The 25,641-nt window shown below is 36.9% G+C and overlaps 2 protein-coding genes and 1 non-coding gene across 3 annotated transcripts in view; 1 reads left to right on the top strand and 2 right to left on the bottom strand.

Moving 5' to 3' along the window:
- Positions 1-6,373, bottom strand: part of LOC110382078 (chromosome transmission fidelity protein 18 homolog) — a 37,592-nt gene extending 31,219 nt beyond the window's left edge. The window contains exons 1-6 of the mRNA XM_064039180.1: positions 6,143-6,373; positions 5,465-5,891; positions 4,952-5,105; positions 4,126-4,311; positions 3,505-3,724; positions 2,914-3,042 (exon numbers count right to left, since the gene is read on the bottom strand). Of these exons, the coding sequence (XP_063895250.1) occupies positions 2,914-3,042; positions 3,505-3,724; positions 4,126-4,311; positions 4,952-5,105; positions 5,465-5,891; positions 6,143-6,230 (1,204 nt within the window). The 5' untranslated portion in view covers positions 6,231-6,373. The remainder of the gene's footprint in view (positions 1-2,913; positions 3,043-3,504; positions 3,725-4,125; positions 4,312-4,951; positions 5,106-5,464; positions 5,892-6,142) is intronic.
- A 697-nt stretch (positions 6,374-7,070) lies between these two features.
- Positions 7,071-19,022, bottom strand: LOC110382082 (cyclin-dependent kinase 5 activator 1). Its single transcript, XM_021342565.3, has 2 exons — positions 18,317-19,022; positions 7,071-9,976 (listed from the first exon to the last, which is right to left on the bottom strand). The coding sequence occupies exons 1-2, from the start codon at positions 18,992-18,994 to the stop codon at positions 9,593-9,595; spliced, it is 1,062 nt and encodes a 353-aa protein (XP_021198240.2). The 5' UTR covers positions 18,995-19,022; the 3' UTR covers positions 7,071-9,592.
- A 4,492-nt stretch (positions 19,023-23,514) lies between these two features.
- LOC126057013 (small nucleolar RNA U3) lies at positions 23,515-23,716 on the top strand. Its single transcript, XR_007512389.2, has one exon. It is a non-coding gene; the product is annotated as a small nucleolar RNA U3 (small nucleolar RNA).
- The last annotated feature ends 1,925 nt before the right edge of the window (positions 23,717-25,641 follow it).

Genomic DNA, 25,641 nt, shown 5'->3' with positions numbered 1-25,641 from the left:
TAGCTTTTTGTAGACCTCGATTTTTGGGGATAGATGCCTACCCCTATGGATAGTTGCCCCACCTTGAAAATACTAGCGAGGATAGATGCCCCTCATACTGTTTAAGTATGAAGGTCATTTTACTTTAATTTATTTGAAATGAAAAGTATTTTGCAGTTTTTTAAATCTTTTTATATTCATTATCAGATAAATTAAAATTAACACAATAAAATTCTAAAAGTATTTGTTCAACAAAAATAATGTATTTTATATTTTAAACCCTTATTATAAAATATTAATTATTTAGTTTCAACATGCAAAATCATAAAAAAATATTCTTTCTTAAAAATTAAAATAACACAATATACTTAGCTTAATAATATTAGGGGTTAAAGTATGAAATTGCCGTTTTATTCTAGTAGGTTTTTGAATTGCCATAGAGTCTTCATGGTTTGAGGTTTTCGAATGGAACTTTTTTCACGTGGTTTCTGTGATGTTCTTCTTTTAAAAAATGTGAAACATTTGATTATCGATGTTCAATTGTTTTTGTTATTCAACCTAAACAAGAAAGATGGATACTGCGAAAATTTGAGTAATTTTTGAATATGAGTTCCGACGCGGGATTGAACGGCAGAAACAGCCCGCAATATCAATGCTGCATTTGAAGAGGTGTCTGCTAAAGAACGCGCCGTGCGATTTTGGATTAAACGCTTTCGTGGTGGAAACTTCGACTTGAAGAACGAGCCATGAGAAAGACCGCCTGACAGGTGATTAACGAGAAATTAAGAGAGACGGTGAACGCCGATCCTAGTCAAACTACCCAGATACCCAGCCGAACACCGAATAATGTTGAAAAATTAGCAGTAAAACAGCCACGACTCATGAATCGACCTTCACCGCTATTGCTCCATGACAACGCGAGGCCTCATACAGCAAAATAAACCGTTTTAACTCTTCAGGAACTGCAGTTGGAAACTATTCGTCTTCCTCCATATTCGCCAGACCTTGCTCTAACGGACGACCATTTTTTTTTGTGATTTGGACAATTATCTACGTCACAAGAAGTTTCTTCCCAGGAGGCAGAACAAAATTCTTTCACACTGTTTGTGCAGTCTAGATCCTCAGAGTTCTATCGTAAAGGCATAAATGACCTTCTTATTAGATGACCGCAATGTATAGATAATAATGGCAACTATTTTGATTAAATAAGTTTGTTAAAAATTAAAAAAAAATACAATTTAGGTTTTCAGTACAAATCGGCAATTTCATACTTTAACCCCTATTATTTAACCGGACAGTTCTTTAAGTTTTCTACATCTCGAGCAAAAATTTCTGAAAAGTGTACAGGTTTCATGTAACCAACACTGACACATTACACATTGAATCCAGTCGGATTTAGACTTTGTTTCTTCATTGTTTTCAAAGCATTCTATGAAGTTATTTTTATTTGTATCTTTAGGCTCATCCTGTCCATCTCTTTTAGTCTTCTTCACCGGCAAACCTTTAGTTTTCTATTCCTTAACTTTGTTCTTAGGTAAATTGTCTTCATCTTCACTGTTTGAACTGTAAATCATTCGCAATCAATAAAAAGTGTAAATACCTATACATAAACACATGAAAAATATATATTCAAAGCACTTATAATACATTCAGGGTACACGTGGTGTATGGAGGGATAGATGCCCTTAGGGGCACCTATACCGTAAAAAATCAGGGCAACTATCCTTTTTGACAGGGTTAGATGCCCTAATATTTTTTAAAATAAATAAATACAATAGAGTAACTATTTACATCAAAATGTAAACTTCATGAAACAATATACATACGTAATAAAAAAATTGATGGAATTAATATCTACTTATAAAGTTATACAACAGCAAATACTCACCTTTAAAAATTTTATGCTCGCTGTAAGTTCGCCGCGGAGATGAATTCACACACAAGCGAAACGCGACCTCACCCCTCGATGGCGCTTGGCTAATTTAGGTGCGGGGTGCTTGTGGCTTCTAGTTAAACGGTTGTTTCTTAATCGCGAGCATGGGAAGTTAGGTTTTTTAAAAATGGGGCATCTATCCCACTGCGGCATCTATCCCGCCTTTACCCTATCTTAAGGCGAGGAAGTGGTCAACAATAATTCCATAACCGGCACGCGCATCTAAGGCGCCAAAAGGGGTCGGAGCGTCTGAGCGGGGCGAGGATAACAATACGCGCGCTAGCTTATAACTAAAAGTCGTAAGCGACAAAATGGTTTTGTAATTTTATTATTTAGAATTGATAATTTGATAAGAAATCCTACTACAATTTTAAAGAGTATGTATATACTCAACTACTAAAATAGTTAAGAGGCTTTAATCGGTCCCGTTTGCCCATAATATGTGAATCTCTTTTTAAAAAGAGGTATGTTTGATATATTTTTCTCTGTTATAAAAGTTACCTAATCATGTTTCTACAACTAACAAAATAAGGTTTATATCATGAACTTTCAGGTAACCAAGTTGTATTTTGATCCGTTTTGTATTTACTGAGAAAAATTGACATCCTTGGCGCCAAAAATTCCAATTCGTCCTCTTAAATGCATAGATTAAATGCATAGGTTAAATGCGGAGAACGCAAGGCGTATAAAAAAATAAACGCTTTTTCGGCGCGTTCCTCCACGTAATTCAATTCTTTCGACGCGTTCGGCACATATGGATGTACGTTCACTATAATAGATAAATCTGATGTAACATAATGTTAGGGTTCCAAAGTTCAAGATCATAATATATTGTTAAAAGTAAAACAAACCTCAATCCAATGTCAACTCCCGCTGCTTGCAGATAAAATACGATTAAATAAATAATTGCAAACATATTTCAATATAACATCCTAAATCTCAAACATTTTTCTATTCTAATAACACTCTTAAAACAACCTACATAAGGTTATAAATCTCACCTAATATAAGACAGTTGGGTCGTTTCTCTGCGTCTATGACTGATCGCATGAGCGTAGCGCTCTGTAACGCGTTGCGGAATGCCTCCGTACTGCGCTCGTCTGATGCGTTCAGCTCCACTGGTCTGTAACCTGGAAGTACAACAAGGAACTATGAAATAATGTTATAGTTGGTAAAGGTGCTCGTGGCTAAAACGTGGCAACAGTCTCACCACCCACAATCGGTTAATCATAAAGGCTTGGCGTTTTCGGTTAGGGGAAGGGAAACAATCTTGTCACGACAGGTTCCTCTGAAGGCACGTTATTTTGATGGTTCTCGGCTGTCATTTGACCAGCTTTAGCCGTCGTTACGGGTTTGTAAAATAGAAAGTTTGACATCCAGTCTTACCACATAGGTAGTCGCTCCATGTGAAAACTCTGTAATTTGATTCCATCTGAAAATGTTGTGATACTGGACTAGAAATTACGAATAACTTCGCACTTCCAGATAGTATCTTTCCTATGCGCACTTTTTCCAATGTGAATTTCATTATTCATTTGTTAAAATAAAAAAACATTCAATCTCAATAATTTTAACCATAAAGCCTTACTCACCAGCTATCCTCGCCAACAAATGCGCCAACGTAGTCTTCCCGACTCCGGGCGGGCCACACAACAACGCCACCTTATGATGCGGCCTCCCATCCTCATCCATCTCCGGTACATCATCCTTCTTGCCTTTCCACTTGTTGGTCAATTGGAACTGGCCAGCTCGCTTGCTGAAGGTCGTGCGCTGTTGCGGCTCTTTCGTCTTTACCTCCTTTTTGAATACTATCTATGGAAAGGATGAGAAAAAAGAAATTTGAATTTTTGAATTTAGAATCTATTTAACAGTGGAGTCATAGCCGATTGTGGATTATGGCGGCTGTTCTCGTATAAGGATATAAGCCAAGAACGCATAATAATATGCAGTGCACATATATTTGCGCAGACAAATGTGCACTAACGATACTTTCGCCCGCTGAGAGAAAGATCAGAATCTAAATAGAATAGAGGACATTTGAAGAACACTAAACTAAAACAGCATATACACTGAATAAAACTGGTTTCATTTTGAAACCATTTTTTACTCAAAAGTATTATGTTTTTTGTTTGTTTATGCATATTGTCTGTGCATGTATTAAAGTACACATCTGAATACACAGGCAGAGTATATAAAAAATTGTACAAACATACCTTGTCCCACAAATGTAGCCAATGCAACAGTGCCCTATTGACAGGCTCCTCAGAAAGAAGGTCTAAGTACGACTGTGGCCTGTACTTGTCTACCCACAGTATGTTGCCGTTGATATCCGAGTTAGCGTCCGGGAGATGTTGTGATAACGCTTTGTCTGTTAGCTGCTGCTTCTGTTTCTCTTCTAGCTGGAAGATTTGAATTGGATTATTTAGTAAGTTGATTTAATAATCAGGCTAAAGTCAGTCTAAAGCGTATTACGCATAGATAAAAAAGTGTTTTTAAAGTTATGTCTTTGTTGATCTTCCTCTTTAGTGTTGTATGCCAGTAAAAGAAAAAAAATAAAGCATTGCAATTTGTGTTTATCCAAACTAATATTATAAATGCGAAAGTAACTCTGTCTGTCTGTCTGCCTGTCTTTTCTTCACGCCTAAACTACTGAACCGATTTGTGTGAAATTTGGTACAGACATAGTTTGAAACTTGAGAAAGGACATAGGATAGTTTTTATTACAAAAAAAATAAAAATAAAATTATTCCGGACATATAGCGCCATCTATTGCTCAAATAAAAAATCTGCTGGTAGTCACTATTCCACGCGAACGAAGTTGCGGGCAAAAGCTAGTTGCTTATAATAAGGAAGGGTGGGTAAAGTAGAGATTGTACTTAAATAAATAATGTGAACTATGACTGTAATAATCCTACTAATATTATAAATCTGAAACTTTGTAAAAATGTATGTTTGTATCAGAATAACATAAAGGCTGCTTTTATCAACATGGAGGAAGTAGTTCCATCAAGATGGGGTGAAAGTAGTACCTATACTTACAATCTTCCGAGCTTCAACCCACGTGTTAGCATAACTGGCATGTAAGGACATTTGTTCAGCTCCAGTGTCCAGTGAATTCTCCCAAGCTTCCTCAGATTCTAATCTCACGTACACTCTGTCACCATCAGCATTTGTTAGAGGGATGAACGCCCATCTGGAAAACATAAGGGAGCAGAATGAAGGAACAATTTTATATATTTGGTATTTAGTCAATTTATTTATGTGTTTATCATTGGTTTATGTCAAAAAAACTTATTGCCTTTGATCTGAGAGAAAAATTTTATGCAAAATTCATAGTGTTTTTGAATGATTACTCAATCAAAACAATGCTATATAATGCTTGTCTTAATCTTTACCAAAAATTTTAATTTGAAAATATATACTTAAAGGTAGGTCTCACTTCTTAATGCAAGACGCAAGATACCATATTGCCTCTGTACATGGACTTGTACGTGTATGTGTGTACTCAAATAAAATCAACTGATTGTAGTACTATATTAAAAAGAACCTTACCTAGGAATATCAAGCGACAAATTATCCTTAGCCTTAAAACCGGTCTTACTCCCTGCCACCCGTCCAGCCGGCTCCAACAAGATCTGTTTCAACCGCCTTCCCTCCAGAATCTTCTCTATCAAATCCAAGTCATTCTCCTCCTCAGTCTTCTGTCTCTTACTGGGTAACTCTAGTTCATTGAAATCTATATCTCCTATGTCCCCAAATAACTCATCTGCGGTTCTCTTATTTGAAACTGGAGTGAAATCTTCTACTGGAGGCAAATTTGGTGTAAGAGAGATATCAGAGCTTTCAGTGCTGTTGGGTAGGGACACTGAAGGTGCTATGTGATTGGTAGATGAGGCGACAACCGGCTTTTTTGCTATCGGACTTGAAAAGTCGAGACTCCGTTTAGCAGGTTGAATTTTACGCTTTACTACACTTGGCTCTGAAAAAATTGAGTTTTTGGGTTAAGAAGTGTGTTGTAAAGGTTGATGTTAGAAAGTTTTGTGGCTTATATTCTACTAGTTTTGTTTTATAGTTAAGTGAAGTAAATACAATATAACTTTTACTGAAAACGGCTGGCACCAAACTTTCCGTGTGCACACGATGTTACAACTTATTTTACTGCATTTGTACTGAGTTATATATTACAGAATTGTCATAAAACCTGTATTAAGTTATGGTTTTGTATATTACCTGCGAGTCCCTCGTCTTCATTTAGCATTTCCAATTCATCGGCGTACATTAACTCGTATTCTTCATCGGGGTCCGGATAATCACCCATTTTGCTAGTTAAACTTACAATTCCAACAATAAAAAGAAATAGTTAAGATCTCAGGTAATCTCTCGTATTAATTCGCTGCTTAAATCAACTTTTTGGATAAGAATTCAATGTTTATACAATCTTTTAAATTCAAAACTGTGCTCTGTTTACATGTGTAGAATTTGACATTGGCAGATAGCGGCAAAATGTCAATCATAGCGAAATCATAGACAAAGTATTTTTTTATTATTTCAAATTCTAGTCTTTTCGCTTATAGTTTTTCTACCATTTTTGGTAGAATTTAGGTTACAGCGTCACTTAAATGAATGAAATAGAAAATAATTAATAGCTGGGAAAAAATATGCAGGAAACAGTTCCAACTGATGTGGTACGCACATAGAGTGGTTATTGTTTCTGGTCCCCTTTCTACTTTCGCCCTATCCCAGATAGGTGGGCAATTTATGGACAAATATTTGGAGTTTGAGTTTGAGAATATGTCTACATTTCTTTTCACATAGTGATTGTCGTATCCAAATAATTATTTAATTATAATAATGTGTTTCTGAAATGACTGTGGTCATTTTTGCAGTTGTTTATTTATAGTTAATTTTAACATAGAATCGAACGTAGAGAGAATTAACCTTCTACGACCTATGCAAGATATACAACGACTTTCAGCAGAGAGAGAGAGAGCTTTTTTAACATAGGCATTGCTTAACAGAATTCTAGCCATATGCTTTCTTTATCATTTGTGTTCCACGGTTACGACCACTCTGCTGTGGGCGTACCTAGGTACTATTTGATAAGATTTTGAGGGTAATAAGTTATAACTTAACATGGAAATGAAATAAAACACCAGTATTTATATATACGAAAGTTTTTTTTTTAATAATTGGGTATATTTACAATAGATTAATTAACAAACGTGAGTTACATGAATATTGTTAGAAGAGGTATATGACCAGGTATACGCTCCGAATAGTCACGCACTGCCACACGTCAATATACCAAAGTTACACTATCATTAATCTTAGGAGAGATCGTCGAAATTCGATATTGAATTGTATCTGGCCCTGGCTGGCCGTTACTGACTAGATTACCTAGTAATTGGAATGTAGCACACCAATCAAAGCTTACCCATAATAAAAATCGAGATCATTACAAATTAACATGTCATCTAATTGTTCCTTAACATAAAACATAAACATAAATAATACAGCAACAATAATACAACTTCAAATGTCTCGTCAATTCTCAAAAAGCATTATATTCCAAATATTTAATATACTAGTGATTATTTAAATGTTTTACTTTGTATATCATACAGACGGCGTCATATCGTGCTTCTCAGATTCAAGGAAATATCCAAAAATAATACAATATTGCGATTACAGTAACTATTATTCTTATTCAATAATAATAAATAACAGAACAATTTTATAGCGGCTAAATTAAATTAACAGAAAATTAACATGGCTAACACAAAGCTAAGATTCAATAAATCACAGACAACTACCTTTACCTAATCGTTAATGAGTGGAACGTATTATGAGATTCTTTTTTTTTTATTTCTTTAATATTATCTATTAAATACTTACATTTCATCACCCTTAGACATTCACTCGACTAAACAATTTATCTTAACTACGGCACTCGGCGTGGCCGGTCGATTCCTGGCCTGTCATTGATTAGGCTGTCCAATTATGAACCTGATTCCCTTTGAGAGCTGAACTTAAGCCGGATAATTAGGACTTTCGTAGAAACTAAGCTCTAATACCTCCCCTGACTTGACATGAATATAACGAGATCAATATTAGTGAATGCGATGAGTACGGATAAGGAAAGCGTTGTCGCTAGAGCGGACCGAGTGCCTCCCAGACCTGAGCCTGCCGTCCATTGTCTAAACTATGCTAACGGTTAAGACTTAGATGTATTATTTTATTCGATTTTACTGTACAAAACGCTTAATCCTTCGCAAAATTTGACCTATTTGTTATTAATACATTTCATCGCCCCAATGGAGACGTCCCGCTTTCAGCCGGCCATTTTATTTAAATACGTACACTTCATAGAAGGGTTTACCGGATTACATTACGACGGAGTTCCCGCTTTATTGCATCCTCCCGCCTGCCAGACATTTTCTAATATCATCTAACTATATGGCAATACGTTCATTTCACTACGTTTACGAAACTCTTAACTTACTAGCTAACCGCTGTCTATTGGACTAAGAGACCGCTTGGCCCAGCGGCACGAGAAAATAACATTACCAGACAATTACCTACGTAAACATACGAACAGACAAGAGAGTGCAGCATCAACTACTTGAACGTGGTTCACATCGAAACACCACAACGACAGCGTTGCACTGGGAGAGCTTGACGTCGCGGCCGCGAGAGGCGCCGGCGGCGACTGTCCGCCTCCCGTCGGGAATACAACTGCGAATGTGTGTTTGTTCTCGGATATACCACATCAGCAGTCTTCCTCGCAGCTTCGAGAATGTTCGCGCATTAGGGGCCAACACTCAGCACTTTATCGACAAAAAGTTGCTGAGATTTTACAATCCATTCGGAATTTACGTGATTGTCTATTCAGGCGACTCCAGCCAAAATTGTTGGGAGCAGCGCCAAGCGCCTAATGCACAAAAGTTCTCAAGCCTTATTTTTACTCCGTGCCGTCCCCTCAACATACGACTACATAACAGTATTCGTCAGTCCCAGTCATAAATATCATGTCAATATCAGATGTCACCAACCCTAAAATGTCTTGAAATAAAGTGTTCCACTAGATATCACATTCTCCCTTCAATTAGATTCACGATACTGAATTATGAAGGTACCACACATAATTCGTATTAGTTTTAAACCTTTCACTCTTCTATCTATTGCAATGACATTTTAAGTCTTGGTCAATCGTGGCTATTTAACGTTTTAGTACCTATTTTTAATTATTTCGCGTTTTTGAGCAATCACACCATGGGTCTCTTTGATGACTTATGAGTTGGAAAAATGCTTAAAATAAATGAGTCGCTTAGATGGGAAGCTTACATCGATTAACTAATATTAATAACTATAAATCATACACAGTAATGACTAGATTGTTATATTGCACTCAGGGTAAATAAATCTAAGCAGTTACGTTACATCGCAGCCCTTAAGTACTTTATTGCCAACGGCCATTTAGATTAATGGAATATGGACATCAAGACACAAAGTTTCCACGTTCAAACCCGGCTGCGAAGACTAAACGACTCAATAAACGTGCAGCTACTCGAAACGCTAAAACTGGGACGATTGACCAAGAGCTTCGAGTGTCAGAAGCCGACATCAAACACGACTGGGGCGGTCAGTTAGTGCCAACCGGAGGACGGCCACCTCCGTGTGTCAGGCGGCGGAGATGGCGAGCGGAGGCGCGGGCGCGGGGTGCGCGGGCGCGGGGGGCGGGCTCTCCACCGCCGTGCCACACGCCTTCAGCTCCGTGAACACTTCGGTGAAGAACCCTGGCTCCGAGTTGATCCTCAGCATGTTGAACGACAGCCGGTCAACGATCAGCAGGCAGCGGTCCCAGAACTTATCTTTAGAGTCTTCGACTAGGAATGGTTTGAGCGGGTAGGAGATCTCGTTGCCCATGTAGGAGTAGGAGAGGTAGAGGCAGGTGAGCACGACGGCCTGCAGCTCCTGGGGACGGCCTATCCTCTCGCCGTCCACCAGCTCCCGCACCAGCATGTACACGAACACCACGTTCGCAGGGTTGATGAACGCCACATCCTGGAAAACACATAATATGGTATCAGTCAACGGCAAGGCTTTTACAAGCTAAGTATGTTCCAAATCAATTTGTCTTTGGGTAGGATTTGGAACCAATATCCAATTTGCGACTTAATATAACTTGACAGTTCGGAAGTGGATTCATGAATATATTTATTTAAGTATATTATGAAAAGGTCAGCCCCGTTAAGGTAAAACATTTTCTACCATGCTCAACGTAGCGTGAATAATATGTACCTCATTTGCGTCGTAGGTTCTCAATTATAATCTCTAATTTCATACTTTACTGTGTTTATTTGTTTGCCCTCTTTCTATCCAATTAGGTACGAGTAAATACTGTCTTTGTTTTGACTTAGAAGTCAACAATGACACGCCACAGTGAGTTAGAAATGAGTGTGAGTCATCGCGTGATATCGATTCGTTTCAGCAAACTCGATACCTTACAAGTTTCAGGGTTACTGACTACCTACATAGTTTATGAGTTGCGATTTAGAGGTAGTAATGAAGTTAATGAATAACAGACTAACTCAAGTATCCTCGGTTAATTTTGAATAGAGACCTTGGCTGGGTGAACGTAGGTAGGATGTATAACAAGATAAGGCATCCCTGGTGGGCCGTAGTGAGATGGATCCTCTGTACCGACCAACAAATGAGAGATGGATTCAGGATACAAAGTGATCCTTTGTTTGTCACACAATATGCGTTTGTGCTTTCAAATATTTTCAGTAAAACTAAAACGGACATACTATGAATGAGGTTTATTTGCTTCAATTATCCTAATTACTCATTCAAATAGATACCAATTACTAAGTATAATTAAAAGATCATAAAGCGGTCACCCCAATTCGAACAATCATTTTACGTTTAACATTCTGATAAACTCGAACCATTTACTATAAATATATAATTTACCTCGGTTTGGATCGGACCATAACATTGAACTAGGTATACTTAAACTCCATATCTAACACATTAGTAAATCTAATGGCTATCAAATGTTTCAGTGATGCACTATCTTCTTAATAAAAAAGTACACATATAAGCTTTTTGCTTATTTACGTTATTTTGTTCTATTTTTCACAATTCAGCATCCAATCCGATTGATCCAGGTACCATGATAGAGATTATCATGTGCTTGACCTTTCCCCAACTTAAATGGAATCAACTTTCAGTGTAACTGATTAGAGCTGAGTATCTATCAAACTTTTACATGGTACCTATTTAACTTCAACAACAAACTTCAACAATGTATAGGTAATATAAGAAAACTCCTTTAACCGTTTTTTCGTGATTGAATTAGGAACTTTCTCCCATATTATACTTACTAGTAATAAGGTACGAGTTCTTCTCATAAAGTTAGTTAATGAAGTAATTAGCAAAAACATCAATAACTTCTAACTGCTGACGAACGTTCAGACTTGCTCATAAACTGAAACTTATTAGGACATTAATTTACTTGAGCAAAACTGGGCCGCGTAGTCGCCACGCTACGGTGACTGCTACGAATATCCGTAGCGTCGTAGCTCCGTAGCACCCGTAGGAGTATCGATTCGCCTAAAATAGTCGGTTTCGTATGAGCAATAATTTCTTCGCTCGTATAGTATATCATAGGTAATAATAGCTACCTTTCGCCACATGAGGCCGCCTTTATAGGGATCGTAAACAATTTTGTAAACAATATAAGCTACCTATTTTTAAGCGGTTCAATAAGACTGAAACTTGTTTTGGATTTTTGAAATTCACTGCCATCTGGAAGCTAATAAAGTCACTTTTAATGATATTAATTATTTATTTAAAATAATGATGAATTGTGAATATTCGTTAACTAGAACCAGCGCAAACAATATTCAGTTTCAGTTTCACGCATCACGAATACGCCGCGTGCCTCGAGTTTACAACCCCTGCTTTATAGCTAACCTACTATTTGGGTACTAAATACCTAACATTATGGTCTTGATCCTATTCCCCTCAAAAGTAGGCATTAATCACTTTTGTGTTACCTTTTTGATAATACCTATAGGCGTAGTCTGCCTAGCCTTTTTCCCAACCATGTTAGGGTCGGTTTCCAGTTTAACCGCAAGCGGCGGGAGTACTAGTGTTTTACAAGGAGCAACTGCCTATCTGACCTCCTCAAATCAGTTACCTAGGCAATCTGATACCCCTTGGTAAGTCTGGTTGTCAGATTTACTGACTTCTGACTACCCGTAACGACCGCCAAAGGTGTTCAAGTGACAGAAAGAAATAGCAAGTACATTTTACCCAAGAAATGTATCAAAAAGTCTATCTCAGTACATATTTGGGAACGCAGTTATGCCATATAAAAGAACTGACCTCATATTCAGCTTTTCCGGGATGCAATTAAAACCTCATACAATATTTTTAAACTATTTAGTCGCAAATGCTGTTAGGGAATACTGGTAGTTGTGCAATCCAGCTTTTGTTTTGAACTGAATTGGTATTTGGAATAAATCTGTTAATATTGTACATTCATCTACTATTCTCAATTTGAGAAAGAACTTAACGTAAAACAATCTTGATAGGATTTTTTACACAAATACATATAATACTGCTTCAAATTAAGATTCAATTGACCAAGAAATTGCTTTTATATTTAATTTTAGCCAAAAAGTAAATAAATAAAAAGTCATATAAATATTGTTTATATTTAGATGAGAGCTTAATCAAATCGCGTATAAATAAAAAACCTAAACCTTAAAATTATCCAACAATTCACAGGGAAAACCATAAAAACTTTATTTGAGCACATTTTTTATGCCTCTAGAACACATTTCCAAAGAGGAAAGGTATTCGATCATCGTAAACGCCTGACCTTTGAGCGTGCGGCCGTAAAACTGCGATTGATCACACACAAGCGCTGTAATGGCTATGACTCAAGATTTATTTTTTCCAGGTAAAACTAGTCAAAGGTGCTTTATTACTGCAATATGTGTAGGTCCAGTATATTGTTTGATGACTAAAAAACTGTAACTGTAGCTGTCTGTGTTTGGAAGTATTGTTTGTACTATTCATTGGCTTTTTTTAAAAATAGGTTAGTTTTTCATAAGCAATTTCGTGTTTTTCTCAACCATTTTTTTTGCAAATAAATACGGTTTTAAGAGGTGAACTTCTTGATCCCAAAGATTATTTTTTCCATAATTTTGATTCAAAGGAAGAGTTAAACATTGTTCTCAATAGTTATTTCAAATCAGCCCTTATCATCCTTTCCATAAAACATGCTTTACTTCGCCCTTAATAAGAAGTAGGTAACTTAAGATGAAGTTAGAAAGCGTTTGCATAGAATAACTGATAATCCCGACATTCCCTGACAATGTGGAATGAAAAAGCTTATGTAATACATATGGATCAGAGGGTGCATTAAAATAGCTTCCATCCACGACTTGCTGAATCTGAATGTACGTCATTCACACTACTGTATTATTGACTATTCTTTTTCTCATGGCTAAGACAAGCTATTTTCTCGTAAATATAAAGCCTCTCATACAATAAACAAATGTTTTGACCCATTAGTTTCAAATTCAAACGTAACACATTATAAAAATACAAACATTCCAATTGAGAACGTCCTCCATTTTGGGAAGTCTTTTAGAAACCATGAAAAGTTTTGGAAAGGAACTCCAATAAGCAATGGTCAAAATAAAAAGGTCGCTTTTTAGTTTAAATATACTTCCTGTTTAAAATCGATAATCCAACCACAAATAGAAAAGTAAACTAATACCAACTTAGCTAAACTTCATTTAACACCACGAAAGTTCAATCCGATCGGAATCCGAAACCGCGACCTTTCAGCTTAACGCCCCCAAAATAGGATACCCTTACAAAGAAATTGAACACAAATTGAATACAATTCATTTCAACACAGCGAGTAACAAATTGTACGGAGATCAACCTACCAGAATCTGTCAAATTTTACCAGTCAAACAATTACCTTACACTCTTTGATTATATATATGCTTACAATATTGTTATAAGGTTGAAAATGTATTGAAGAAAATTCTGGTACCCATTTCATCCCAGGGATGGTTGAGTGGACCTTTTTTAATTAGACGCTTAATTAATGTCCACTGGTCATTTAAACGCTCGAGACTAAACTGTCAGCCCAATAGTTAGCCGATAATTATTCTGAAGGTAATCCAATCAAACTTTTTAGAAACAAGTTTATCAACAACATAAACGTTAGTTTTATTAAAATTGCTTCCTATAAATTATCACATTCAAGTTTCTAAATAAAGTTGTTAGAAAACTGACATTTATTTTGTGAATGAACTTGGGCCTTAATACCAGTGAGATATCTGATCATTAAAATATCTCCATACTGATTTATGAGCCCGAACGGGTGCTTAAGGATCAGGTATTTAGCAGGTATCAGACCGGCTGACAACTTTGATTGGAATGAACAGTTTCATTGAAAAAAAAATTGCCGACCAACTGTTAGCCGACTAAATGTCCACTGGACATTTGAGTGTGTAATTACAACAATGACCCGGATTGTAAGAAGTTTTGATCTAAATCAAATGGTGTCAGAACCTTGAGCAGCCTGACGGAATTTAGGTTAAGTTGGCGCTTTTATCTGAATATCAAATGTTGCTAGTTTGGTTTGAATGTGTTGCGAATTTTAGCTTTTACTTGCGTGTTTTTATGTGAGTTAGGTCTTTTGATGTTCTTTTGAGGTGTAACTTGTGTATAATTCACATCTCACCTTGTGTAGTGAATCTATCTAGGGAGTTCTATACTTTTAAGTGTTCAATAATACTGATCTATTTTTCTTAGAATGTACATTGATACACGCAATCAAGTCCGTGAAAGGTTGAAGATTTAGGTGAAATATTTTAAGCAACTAAAGGCTTTTGTTTCATAACATTCATTAATTTGATATTATCACAACTAAGGTAAGATTAGGTAAGGTGTAAGGTTGTGTATAAATAAATAAATAAATCACTACAACAGAATTCCTACAACTATCAATCATTGCAACCAAACTACAAATGAACCGTAGCATTGCTACGAAGCTACATAATGATCGTAGCAAGAGCGTCTTCGTAGCAACTTGCTACGATCGCTACGCTTCCGTTTTCCTTGCTACGCCGCCCCTCCCGGAAGAAGGCGAACATATCTTTACATTACATCCTTATAAGGGAAAAGTCTTCCTTTTATACATACTAGTTTCTTAGTCAATATGTTATCTATACTAATATTATAAAGAGGAAAAAGGGTTTATTTTTGTTTGTAATAGATGAACTCAAAAACTGCTGAAAAGATTTTAAAAATTTATTTTACTAATAATAATTTATTAGAAAGCTTTATTATCTGAAAGTGACATAGGCTACATTTTATCTCGGTACGGGCAGTAGTACCAGAAAACGGCTGTAATATGTATTTTTTTATATAAAAGTGCATTCGAAATTATAAGAACTTATTATAAACTCAACTAAAAAAAGTTCTTTCAATGCATTCCAAGTAAGTGCTTGTTTGTACTTCTAAACTAAGTCTAGTTTTATAAAATGAACTTCGTAAAAAGACTACTCTAGAGTCAAAAGGAAAAACTGGAAAGTTCTGCGCAGCTCAAAGGGGGCGTATGTCCAAGAGCCTGCCAATTGACTTTCGACCTTATTCAAAGTACTGTTGGTTTCATTGTTGAATAGAGTAGAGAGGAGTAATTATGTAAAACATGGGTGTCGAATTGTCATGGCTTTCTCAGAAGTGTTTTAAATACATTGCTTTGCGTTTGTGGGATTATTTCATTGATTCTTTCCATGCGGCAATGTGTGTCTAAATAAATAAATAAATATAAAAAAAATGTGTATCTACTTACTATTAATGATAAGTATTTTACATTGAATTTTATGAATCTATTATATTATCAGTACTTTCAAAAAAAATATTTTCTATTCGAGTAAGTAAAGATTGATTACTGTAACTTTTTTAGTAAAAATATTAATCAGATTTGTATATAATGTACTGCACACATCGTTTTACCAGAATTGAAACATATCCAGTACTTTTGAAAGCTTTCTATTAAAAAAAAGCTTACTATTAAAATTCAGACTGCCATGCTTAAAAAAATACAAATACGTATTTAAACCTATTTTTGGACAATGACGTCAACAAATACCAATTCATAAATACATTTGAATTAGAATCAAACTTTGACATTTGTGAGTTCGTACATAAATTAAGTGAGTTCGTATAACATCACGTGAGTTCAACTTTATCGACTTTTCGTCTGTTTGTCATCAACCTTTATAGAAAACCTTTATTAGTGCACGCGATGGCAATCTGTATGTATTATTGTCAGTCAAATTAATAATATTACATTATTGATCGGAGTGGAACTGAAATAGTTTGTATATCTGTGTGACATGAAATGAAGTACTATATTTGAATGTTGGGCGTTTAAATAGATCTTTGTAAATAAATTGTAGTATTTTCTATGACGAAAAAATATGTTTACACTTCGTATATAAAGTGTCTATTAAAGTCGAAGTGTCAGTAGCAAAGTCTTACTTTTTATTAATTAGTTCCATTAACCTGTTGTTTTCAAAAGTGTCTTTCTGTTTGGAAAATAATTGATTCGTTGCTTTGTTGATCGATTTTCCATAATGACTATTAATAATGTTTAGTGTTTGGATTAGTCTGTCACTAGGAATTTGTATCTATAATTTTACCTCAATAAATCAGATTATGAAGCTTATATTTTATTTAGAAGTTTATATTTTTATAAACATTGTTTTTATTTAATGAAGCTTCAACTCGTAAAGTAAAATATCAGAATATTACTATCAGTCTATATCAACAAGACTTATGAATACCCAATTATTTTTATATTACTCTGCCAGTATTCATAAAAATCCGAGCATATTACAAAAAGGCACGGGAGCGGTTACATTCCACCTCTTTCCGTATAATCACAATATGGCCGCCACATACCATCCATGGGGTTTATTGATGTCTAGGATATTCCCCTTTTCGAATAGCGTTGGAGATTTTTTTTAATGTAGCTGTGAATTGGAAGCTTTTTTGGTATTATTTTTAATGTTTTATTGTAAAGATCTATCTGTACTAAAATAATAATCGCTCAAAGTACATAAAAAAATAAAAATAAAAAAAAACAAAACCATATAATACAGACTACCAAAACGTCAAAATTCAAAACAAGAACTCGATATTCGAAAAAAAAAAACAATATTGCGTCATGTGACAAAAACTGAGGTTCCAAATTCAAAATCCATCGAGCACCGTGAACAGAGCAACACGACAACACTCAATGGGCATCGCTATCTCGCTCTAAACAAAGCCCAAATCGTTAAGACGGGGTATAAAATTCTTGATGCCATAACACGGTATCGATTTTTCTCGTGACGTACGCTTGGGTCCCTTTATATTGAATGAAGTTGCCCACAACTGTTTGTGTATGATTCCGACGGAAAGATAAACTGATGCGAAGTTTCCAGCATGAATATTAGATGTAGCTTTTAGCATATTGCGCATTACTGAGCACTTGTAAGGATAAATGGTAGCTTCCGAGGAAATGGTCGCTCTGTGGGGCTTAGCTCGCAGATTTATGAAAGGAGGATGTAAATAGAGGTGGGATGCGCCGCCATTTTGTTCCACTTGATACAGTTTTAATCGCAAAGGAATGCAATACCCTTTATTTAATGGCCGCCTTCTCATTAAGTATTCATTGATGCTCATTGCTCAATCGATTTTTCGAACGGGAAAGGGAAACTGTAAACTCAGTTGATGTTTTTCAACGAGTTTCCAACCGTACTTTGTTACCTTGATATTTCGGTAATGACCTGTTATTAGGCACTGTTTAAAATGTTCAGTAAAAAACTCGAGTGAATAAATAGTTCTATCAATATTTAATACAGGGTTAGGTACTGGAATAATGCGGCTTGAGCTTTAGTAAAGACCTACTTTTGATGTCCCCATTATATCCACAATTTCGCGAAATGTTGTAAATTCAAACGAGTGCCGCAATTCGCAGTTGACATGACGCCATAAACCTAATTGAGACAAGGACAGCGGTGCAGCATGAATTCATTTAATGGACGTTACATGGGACGCCGCCGGGGTCACTGGAAAAGTGTCACGGACAGAGATTCATGTCATGACATGCTTTGCTCTATAAACAAAAGGAAAGCCCTCACTATTTCTCCTTTGTGTTCAGCCTCTGGCTCTGATTTTCCGAACTATTATAATGCAAATGAGAGTTACCGTCAACAATGACGGCCATTATTTCTGTTGTGCCGTGTTGCCAGTGTTGCCATCTGCTGTGTTGTTGTTCCTGCTTGTAGTGAGGAGGAGGCATGCTGTGTTTACCTGCCATCCTTGCAGCAGCAGCGAGCGGTCGACGGTGCGCAGCCACATGACGGCGTCGCCCGCCTGGAAGTCGCGCAGCCGGTGGCAGCGCGTGTGCAGGAACAAGCCCAGGCACTTGAGGAGCTCGGACGTGGAGGCCTGGATGACGGTCTTGCGCGGCACCACGACGGGCGCGCCCGGCAGCTTGTCGTAGCACACCACGTTGTTGTTGAGCGCGTTGGCGCGCGCCACGTCCGGCGGCGGCGCCGGGGCCGGCCGCGCGTACACGCCCGCCACCGACACATTCTTGTTGCGGTCCAGCGGCGCGTTGTCCGTCAGCGGAGCGCGGAACGTCGCCACACTCTTGCTCTTGCATTCCAGCTTCTTCTTATTGTTGTTCGCCGTCGAAAACCGCTTCCAGGAAAGCGCGTTGATAAACAGCGAATGCTTCTTGAGGTTCTTCTCGAGCGCCGTCTTCTCGGAGATGATCTTGGCGGCGTCGTCGAGGGTGGCGCGGCGCTCGTCGCGCGGCAGCTCGCGGTTCTCGCGGTTCTTGGCGTTGTTGAGGCGCTCGTAGGAGTAGGCGAGCGCGGCGCGGTCGGGCGGCGGCGCGGCGGCGGGCGGGCGCCGCTCGCGCGGGCTGAAGCTCAGCACGGTGCCCATGAGGCCCGCGCGCGTGCAGGCGCTAGGTGCCCGCATGCATCACGTTCGCGGCCGGCGGCGGCGGCGGCCCGTGTGGGCTCGATAGCTCCGCGCGTGCGCCCGGCGCCGCCCGCTATCGACCGCGCCCAGCTGACCCGCCCCGCGCGGTAAACAAACCCCCGCCACCAGCGCCACCTCCGAATTACTTATCGGTTATTAATTCCAATTAAAACCGACGCCTCTCACCGGACCTGGCGCTATTACCAGCGTCGTGTGTGATGACGGCGCGCATCACTTCACTACCTTATTGCATTTCGATTGGGAAATCGTTCAATTATAATTGGTTCCAATACCTGGATTACCCTTGCTTGTCTAATAACTTAATTGCGAATTAAATGTAAATAGAACCTAGAGACCTACATATGAACGAATGCACCGCTATCCCATCAATCATATTCTGACAGAACTATTACACACGTAACATATGGATACGCCATCCGTCTGTGTAAAGCAGCGGCACTTTATGGAACTGCGTCATTTTTCAATAGGAGAAGTCCATTAGTTAGGCCAGGAGGCAGGCAGGTCGGGATTATTGCGGATGTTACATAATAATGCGGCGGCGGCCGCTCCGGGACTATAATCGAATCACCGAAGTTCGGAGCGCCTGCCACCTCTGATAGCCGTACAACGAGGAGCCTCGAGAACAAACATAACAACCGCGGCGTAATTAAAACCGTTTGCCTGAATGACCCTCTATACACTCATGCACGCCTGGTAATTAAGGCTGGATATTGTGATCGGTTGTCATGGCAACGTGTGAGAAATGACGACCGTTTCATCGGAAAAGCGAGTGGCTTGCAAAATAATGGAAGCTCTTTACTAAGATAAATGGACTGCGTGAAAGATGATACAGCGAAGAAATGAATAGATATCTTATATATAAGAACAGATGTATAGACAAGGCACATTACACATATTGTTTACCTAAATAAATAAATACACTTATCATATTAATGGAAAATAGCAATAAAACAAAGGTAACATAATAAACAAGTTTAAGTTATCAGAATAAATCCCAGCCGACAGCCAGAGATTGTAAGTGTCCCCAAAGCAACCCGCATCAAATCCTGATCACTTTCGATATATCTTCAGTGACCTGAAACTTTGTTATCCACTCTACACGAATTTACAGGATTTATCTCATAACATCACGATAGCATTAGCAGCTGTTACTTAAAAAATATAAAGTTTAGGAAATAGGAAATTGAAAATTAGAAATCAAAAAGAATTTTGATCATATTTTATTTGTGCGACTGACATCACAAAAAAAACTTATAGCTGTTTTTGTTTTCTGGGTTCCAATTTCAAATAATTGTGTGGTCAGCCAGTTCCTATAAGAAGGTTGGATCTCTTTGTTAACCTTATAACACCTTACGGACTTATTTTATGTTTTTTCAAATGTTTCCAAATCAGCATTTTTGCAACGAGAATACTAATGTACCTTTTGCATTGAAGAAGTTTTTTTTTAAATTAGACGATACGAAGGTTATGAAATTGACTAACGACCAGTAAACGAGTAAATAAATATAAATACTCATATGTCGTTTATTTGAGGGAAAGTTTTTCATATAATACTCAGTAAAAGTACTATATGGAAGAGTTATTACGTTTGTATGGTAATCACGTAGTCTGATGCTGGATTCTTAGAGCTATGCGTCACCTCATAATACGAAGTTTTCCTTTTATTCGTATAAGGCGACGACTAATGGGTTTTGGGAGAAAATGCGATGACTTCATGGAATATTTTTGAAGGTATTTATGAAGGGCTTCATGCTTCATGGTTTAACTGGCTAGACAGATGTAAAAGTAAAGATAGATATACTTTGTTAGGTACACCAATTTATAATTTTTGTGACATAACGGGCGGTCTCACAGATAAGAGCAATATCTTTCAGACAACCTTTGGATGAATTGAAACGAGAAGGAAAAGACTATCCGGTAGGCAGTTAAGTAAGGAGTAGAATTGCTCCTACAATTACAATTATAAATAATAACAATTATATTACCATAGCATATTAAAAAAATAATCTACATATAGATACTGCTTTTGTGCTATACGAAAAGTAATTCCCTTCCAGAAACGAATGAAACCGCGGGCAAGATCTAGTTAATGCATACAGGATATTTATCTTCCATTTATCCTTAAAGCAAACAAATTCCCTATTGTCTAAAATGGAGTCATCGGATAGAAATGTCTATGGTTCGGCGACATTCAACCTTCCCTCAATATTTGTCCATGGTTTCTCAAGAGTGCTGGCTTTTAGGGTTCCACGTAGACTTTTGTGTTTGCCAAATGAAACGCGACGCGACATGACGCCGCCTTTTTAGGGTTCCAAATCAAGATAAAAACCCTTGATGATGAATTAGGATTTTAGGTAATATTTTTTATATATATTTTTATATGCAAATGGTGAATAATATAACTTTAGATACTACTTATCCCACCTTAATCGCCACGTTAGAACTTTAAAAGTAAACAATCTACACTGATTGGTCTCCCTCCCGTTAAAAACTTTCATATAAAACTGCAATCAAATGGCTAAAATCTATTGATTATGACGAAGCAGACGAAGTATGAACAAAAGATTCTAGGTAGTAAAGTTAAGTGAGTAGCAAGAATAGTTCTACATTAAAATATTTAAGCTTTTTAGCTCCACAAACCCCAAACCTATCAAAAAATTCCTACAGAACCAACCCAATCTATCAATTATAAGCAAACCAGTTAATTATAACAGAAATCAAAGCGAATCATGCACGTCGGTTGCCCGTGGCCGACCCGAGGTCGCCCCTAATGTCTTTAGCGAAGCCCTAGGGCTGCAGCGTGCGAGTGTGCGAGTGTGCGAGTTAAGCCGATGTTTACCTAACCCTGTGTCAATATTGAGCGTATTTTGGAGATAATGGACACGGTTCTGGTTGATTGTGTCTGTTGCTCTTGTTGCTCAATAATTGGGAGATTATTGTAGTTAAGCTTTAACTTTGGTAGATGTATCAGAGTAGGAGGTTTTAAGCCATTCTAGATATAAAAGTGGTCGTCTATTGCTTATAGAAAAATTTAAATATGTAAAGTTAATAAGAGTTAGTGAAAAATATGTACCTAAATGAAACTAAGAATTAATTAGTGGTAAACTGATGAAAGTTCAGGCTACCTGCCTAGGTTCGAAAGTAATCAGTGTAAGATTTTTTTGTTGGTAAAAAATAGAACACACAGATAGCAATAGTGCAATGCACACCTACTTCCTACAAAACGTTGCTTGGTTAGAACATCCTTGCCAGCAAGTCCTACAAAAATCAGCTCGATTTATCGAAACGAAATGTCTGACGTTAGGCTTAACGTAGCTTAACCACAAGACCCGCTATCAATGGCTGAGCAAAAAACTTGCGGTAAAAACAAAAGCAAACCATAAAAATCTTTTTCACTTTAAAAGTACAATCCCTCCCTTGGTACATCCATATACCTCTATCTAACATGATAAACGTCCCAAGTATATAAGGACACGTGGAAAAGTATTTCAACATAACATCAAACTTCAACGATATTTCAACGTGCCACGTTTTCCTGTCTTACAAAATGCAACACGTTTTACAAGCAAAGGCTTTTTCGTAAACCCAACAAAAAGTTTTTACTCTATGGTACAACCTATGTTTTGCAACAAAATACACGCGACTTTACTAACGAAACAAGGTAAATTCATGGTATAAGGAAAATTCGGTGAAAACATGAGTGGGAAACATTGTGAAAATTTTAAGTTTCATGAAAATGTGACTTTTGGAAAAGGAAAAAGGTATTGTAATTGTTTCGTCATTAAAGGCCACGTGTGTACTGTCACATTAAATAGTTTTTTTTTTATAGAAAGATATATTATAATTTAGGTAAAAAAAAACAGGAAAGCATAGAAATTTTCAAGAAACCAACTGGAAAGGCTGATTGACTTGAAGCTTTTAAGTATAAAACTTGCTTATTTAGCAAGGAGGCTCCCAATTTATTTGTCAATCTTTTTCTGCCAAGAATTCTATCAGCCATCATCGTACTGGCAAGGTGGCAAATTAGAAGAACAAATTGAAAGAATCTAATACCTACTTAATTATGGACTTATATTAATTAATAAAATTAATTTAAAAAAATGCAATTAATTTAAAGAAGAAGAAGAATAAAACAAAAAACTTAATAATACGCATAAGGGTCGGTAAACCCTAACGCTAAAAAGTATGGTTCTTTCAGAACATAAATGCAATCTGAAAAAAACAGATTACAAGTTTTCAGGCTCAGTTCAGATTGAAAAACGAGATATTTCGCTGTTTTTATGCAAAAACATGACTATAGTTACGTAAATTATAATACGGCAGCACATAAAAACTTATCATCACATCCAACACTGCGACAAATCTATTTTTATAACACACAAAAACTTCTAAATCGCACCAAGAGATGGCGCTGTACCAATGACGTCAGTTTTTACATCGCGGTGTTAAGATTCTCCGCGATTGAACGACCCCCGTTGGTACTACAGTTTGAAACTAAGACCTTACTTCATAGGATCATTTCTATAGTAAGCTCTTCACGAGACTTTCACACTATGTGAGTCCTCACAAGCCACGTTGATGAGATGTGGCGCGGTGCCCTGAGCGTGAGGCGGGCGGTGGTAGACCTACCACCAGCCCTCGATGATCGTTCGCTCCCCTTTGCGGGGGAGAGTGGAGTGCTGTCGCTGTCTGAGTGGTTTTTGAACTTTATAATACCCTATCAAATTCCCGAAACGAAAAGTCAGTGAAAACATTGATATTTGTATAACAACTTGTATACTGTAATGTGTGAATTCTGTAACCTAAAAATATAATTATATCTCGCTGCCATGCATAAGTAAAATGATTCCACGATTCTTATATGAGTATGCAGCTGTTGTCTAATGAAATTAACAGTCTATATTGTTCTCTCTACACGTGGCATGCCTTTTACGTTTTACGAGCACTTTCAGTGCAATCTCTCGCCTTTTTAAATCGATTGAAGAAAACACGCGTTCGTGGTACGTTGCTACAATAATTTCCACAGGCACCCTTCATAGTTCATAACTATTTTAATGCTAACATTTCTGTTGATTTTTGTGAAGTTATTTTCTTTTTTAAACACATTCACAATGACCTTTGGTCACGCTCAAACATTTTTGGGTTTCATGGTCACACGTGTAACTAAGTTTGCCTTTTATAAGTTATTTAAAACACGGACTTTAGGAATTTGGTAGCTAAATATTACAATCGATTGTACCTATTTTTGAATGGCGACGTCACTTCTAATGGTAGTTGTAAATAAGGAATGTCAAGAAATAGTCAACAAACATAATTGTATGCCTTGAATTTTTGATGTCCTAAACCCGGAATCAAGTACCTAGTGCTGTAAACAAAAAAATATCGATGTCGTGTTACGCAGCATTTATTATTATTAAAAACTAGGAGAAAAGCTTATAAAATGGCACGTTTTTAAAACTGCCCTAAAAACCTAAGTATTACAGTTATTAGGTGCACTAAGATCTTGAAATAACCTTTTTAGCCGCTTTAAAACATGACCCAACAGCATTCATCCCCTAGTCATAGTTCTGTAGCCCTCCTAAATAAATACATAGTTCACAATGAGAGTTTCAAACGGATTCCACTTTGTAATTGTGACTGGTTCGCAAAGGGCCACCCTTTGCTAACCGACCCCTTTCTCTTTGTGGATTCTATTACACGGAAGCATAGACGCAATGTGACGAGTGAAATGTGTCACACAATGTATGTGCATCTATGGTTTGTTCGGATTTTAAAATCTGTACTGGACTCCTGTTACCAATGTTTGAACTATAGAAGACTTCAAAAGTCTTCTTGGACCTACAATTAAATATGTTAGTTTTTTAAAATATTTTTTAACTATTATTTTAAATATTATTGTTACCTAGGGTCATAGAGTTCGGAGTTACATAGAATAGATCATTAGGCCCAGAATAGAACCCGAGTTACGCTAGTATATGAAAGTAAAAATGTTATGTGGTTTTACCTTATGTGAAGTCTTAATCTTTTTTTCACTCAAGAATGAATAAAAAAGTAAGTTAATGCAATAATATTCTTGATTTTTTAAATTAGGTACTTCACGCCGCATTTGAGCAATATTTTTGCAAATCTAAATATTTTTTTGTGGCTAATCCAAGCTATGACTCTAAAATTCTTTCGCAAAAATTCTTCTCAAACAACAAATAAAAATGCCTCTGTCAGTTTTTACTCTGAGTGAAAGTCCGTTCATGTTCATAGACCTTTAAGAAACATTTGGCATTATTAAACACTAGCTGTTCCCTGCGGTTTCACCCCTCGCGATACACAACCAGTGTTTTAGTTCCCCACCCATATTTTTTTCTCTTCTCTCCGCTCCTATAGGTCATATTGAGATTTTTAATAACTTTTAATCTTTCTGGAGAATTGAACTATTAAAATACATAAAGTTATTTTAATAACTAGACTCAAACTGGAATCAAACCTATGTATTTATAATTTTTAACGTTTATAAATGACGCTTGTAAAGGCCCAAATGAAATAAATGATTTGACTTTGTTTAAAATTGCAAATATTATTATCGTATTCAAACCAACTTTAACTAGATTATTTTTGAACATATTTAAGTA

The sequence above is a fragment of the Helicoverpa armigera genome, chromosome 18, assembly GCF_030705265.1.
Source record: "Helicoverpa armigera isolate CAAS_96S chromosome 18, ASM3070526v1, whole genome shotgun sequence".
In the NCBI taxonomy this organism is placed as follows: domain Eukaryota; kingdom Metazoa; phylum Arthropoda; class Insecta; order Lepidoptera; family Noctuidae; genus Helicoverpa; species Helicoverpa armigera.
This window is presented reverse-complemented; position numbering and strand designations above follow the sequence as displayed.

Excerpts from the sequence above, each read along its gene's own strand:
- LOC110382082 (XM_021342565.3), bottom strand. The coding sequence starts at position 18,994 with ATGCGGGCACCTAGCGCCTGCACGCGCGCGGGCCTCATGGGCACCGTG. Across the intron at positions 9,977-18,316 it reads TGCTGCTGCAAGGATGGCAG|GATGTGGCGTTCATCAACCC; the intron begins GTAAACACAGCA and ends TGTGTTTTCCAG.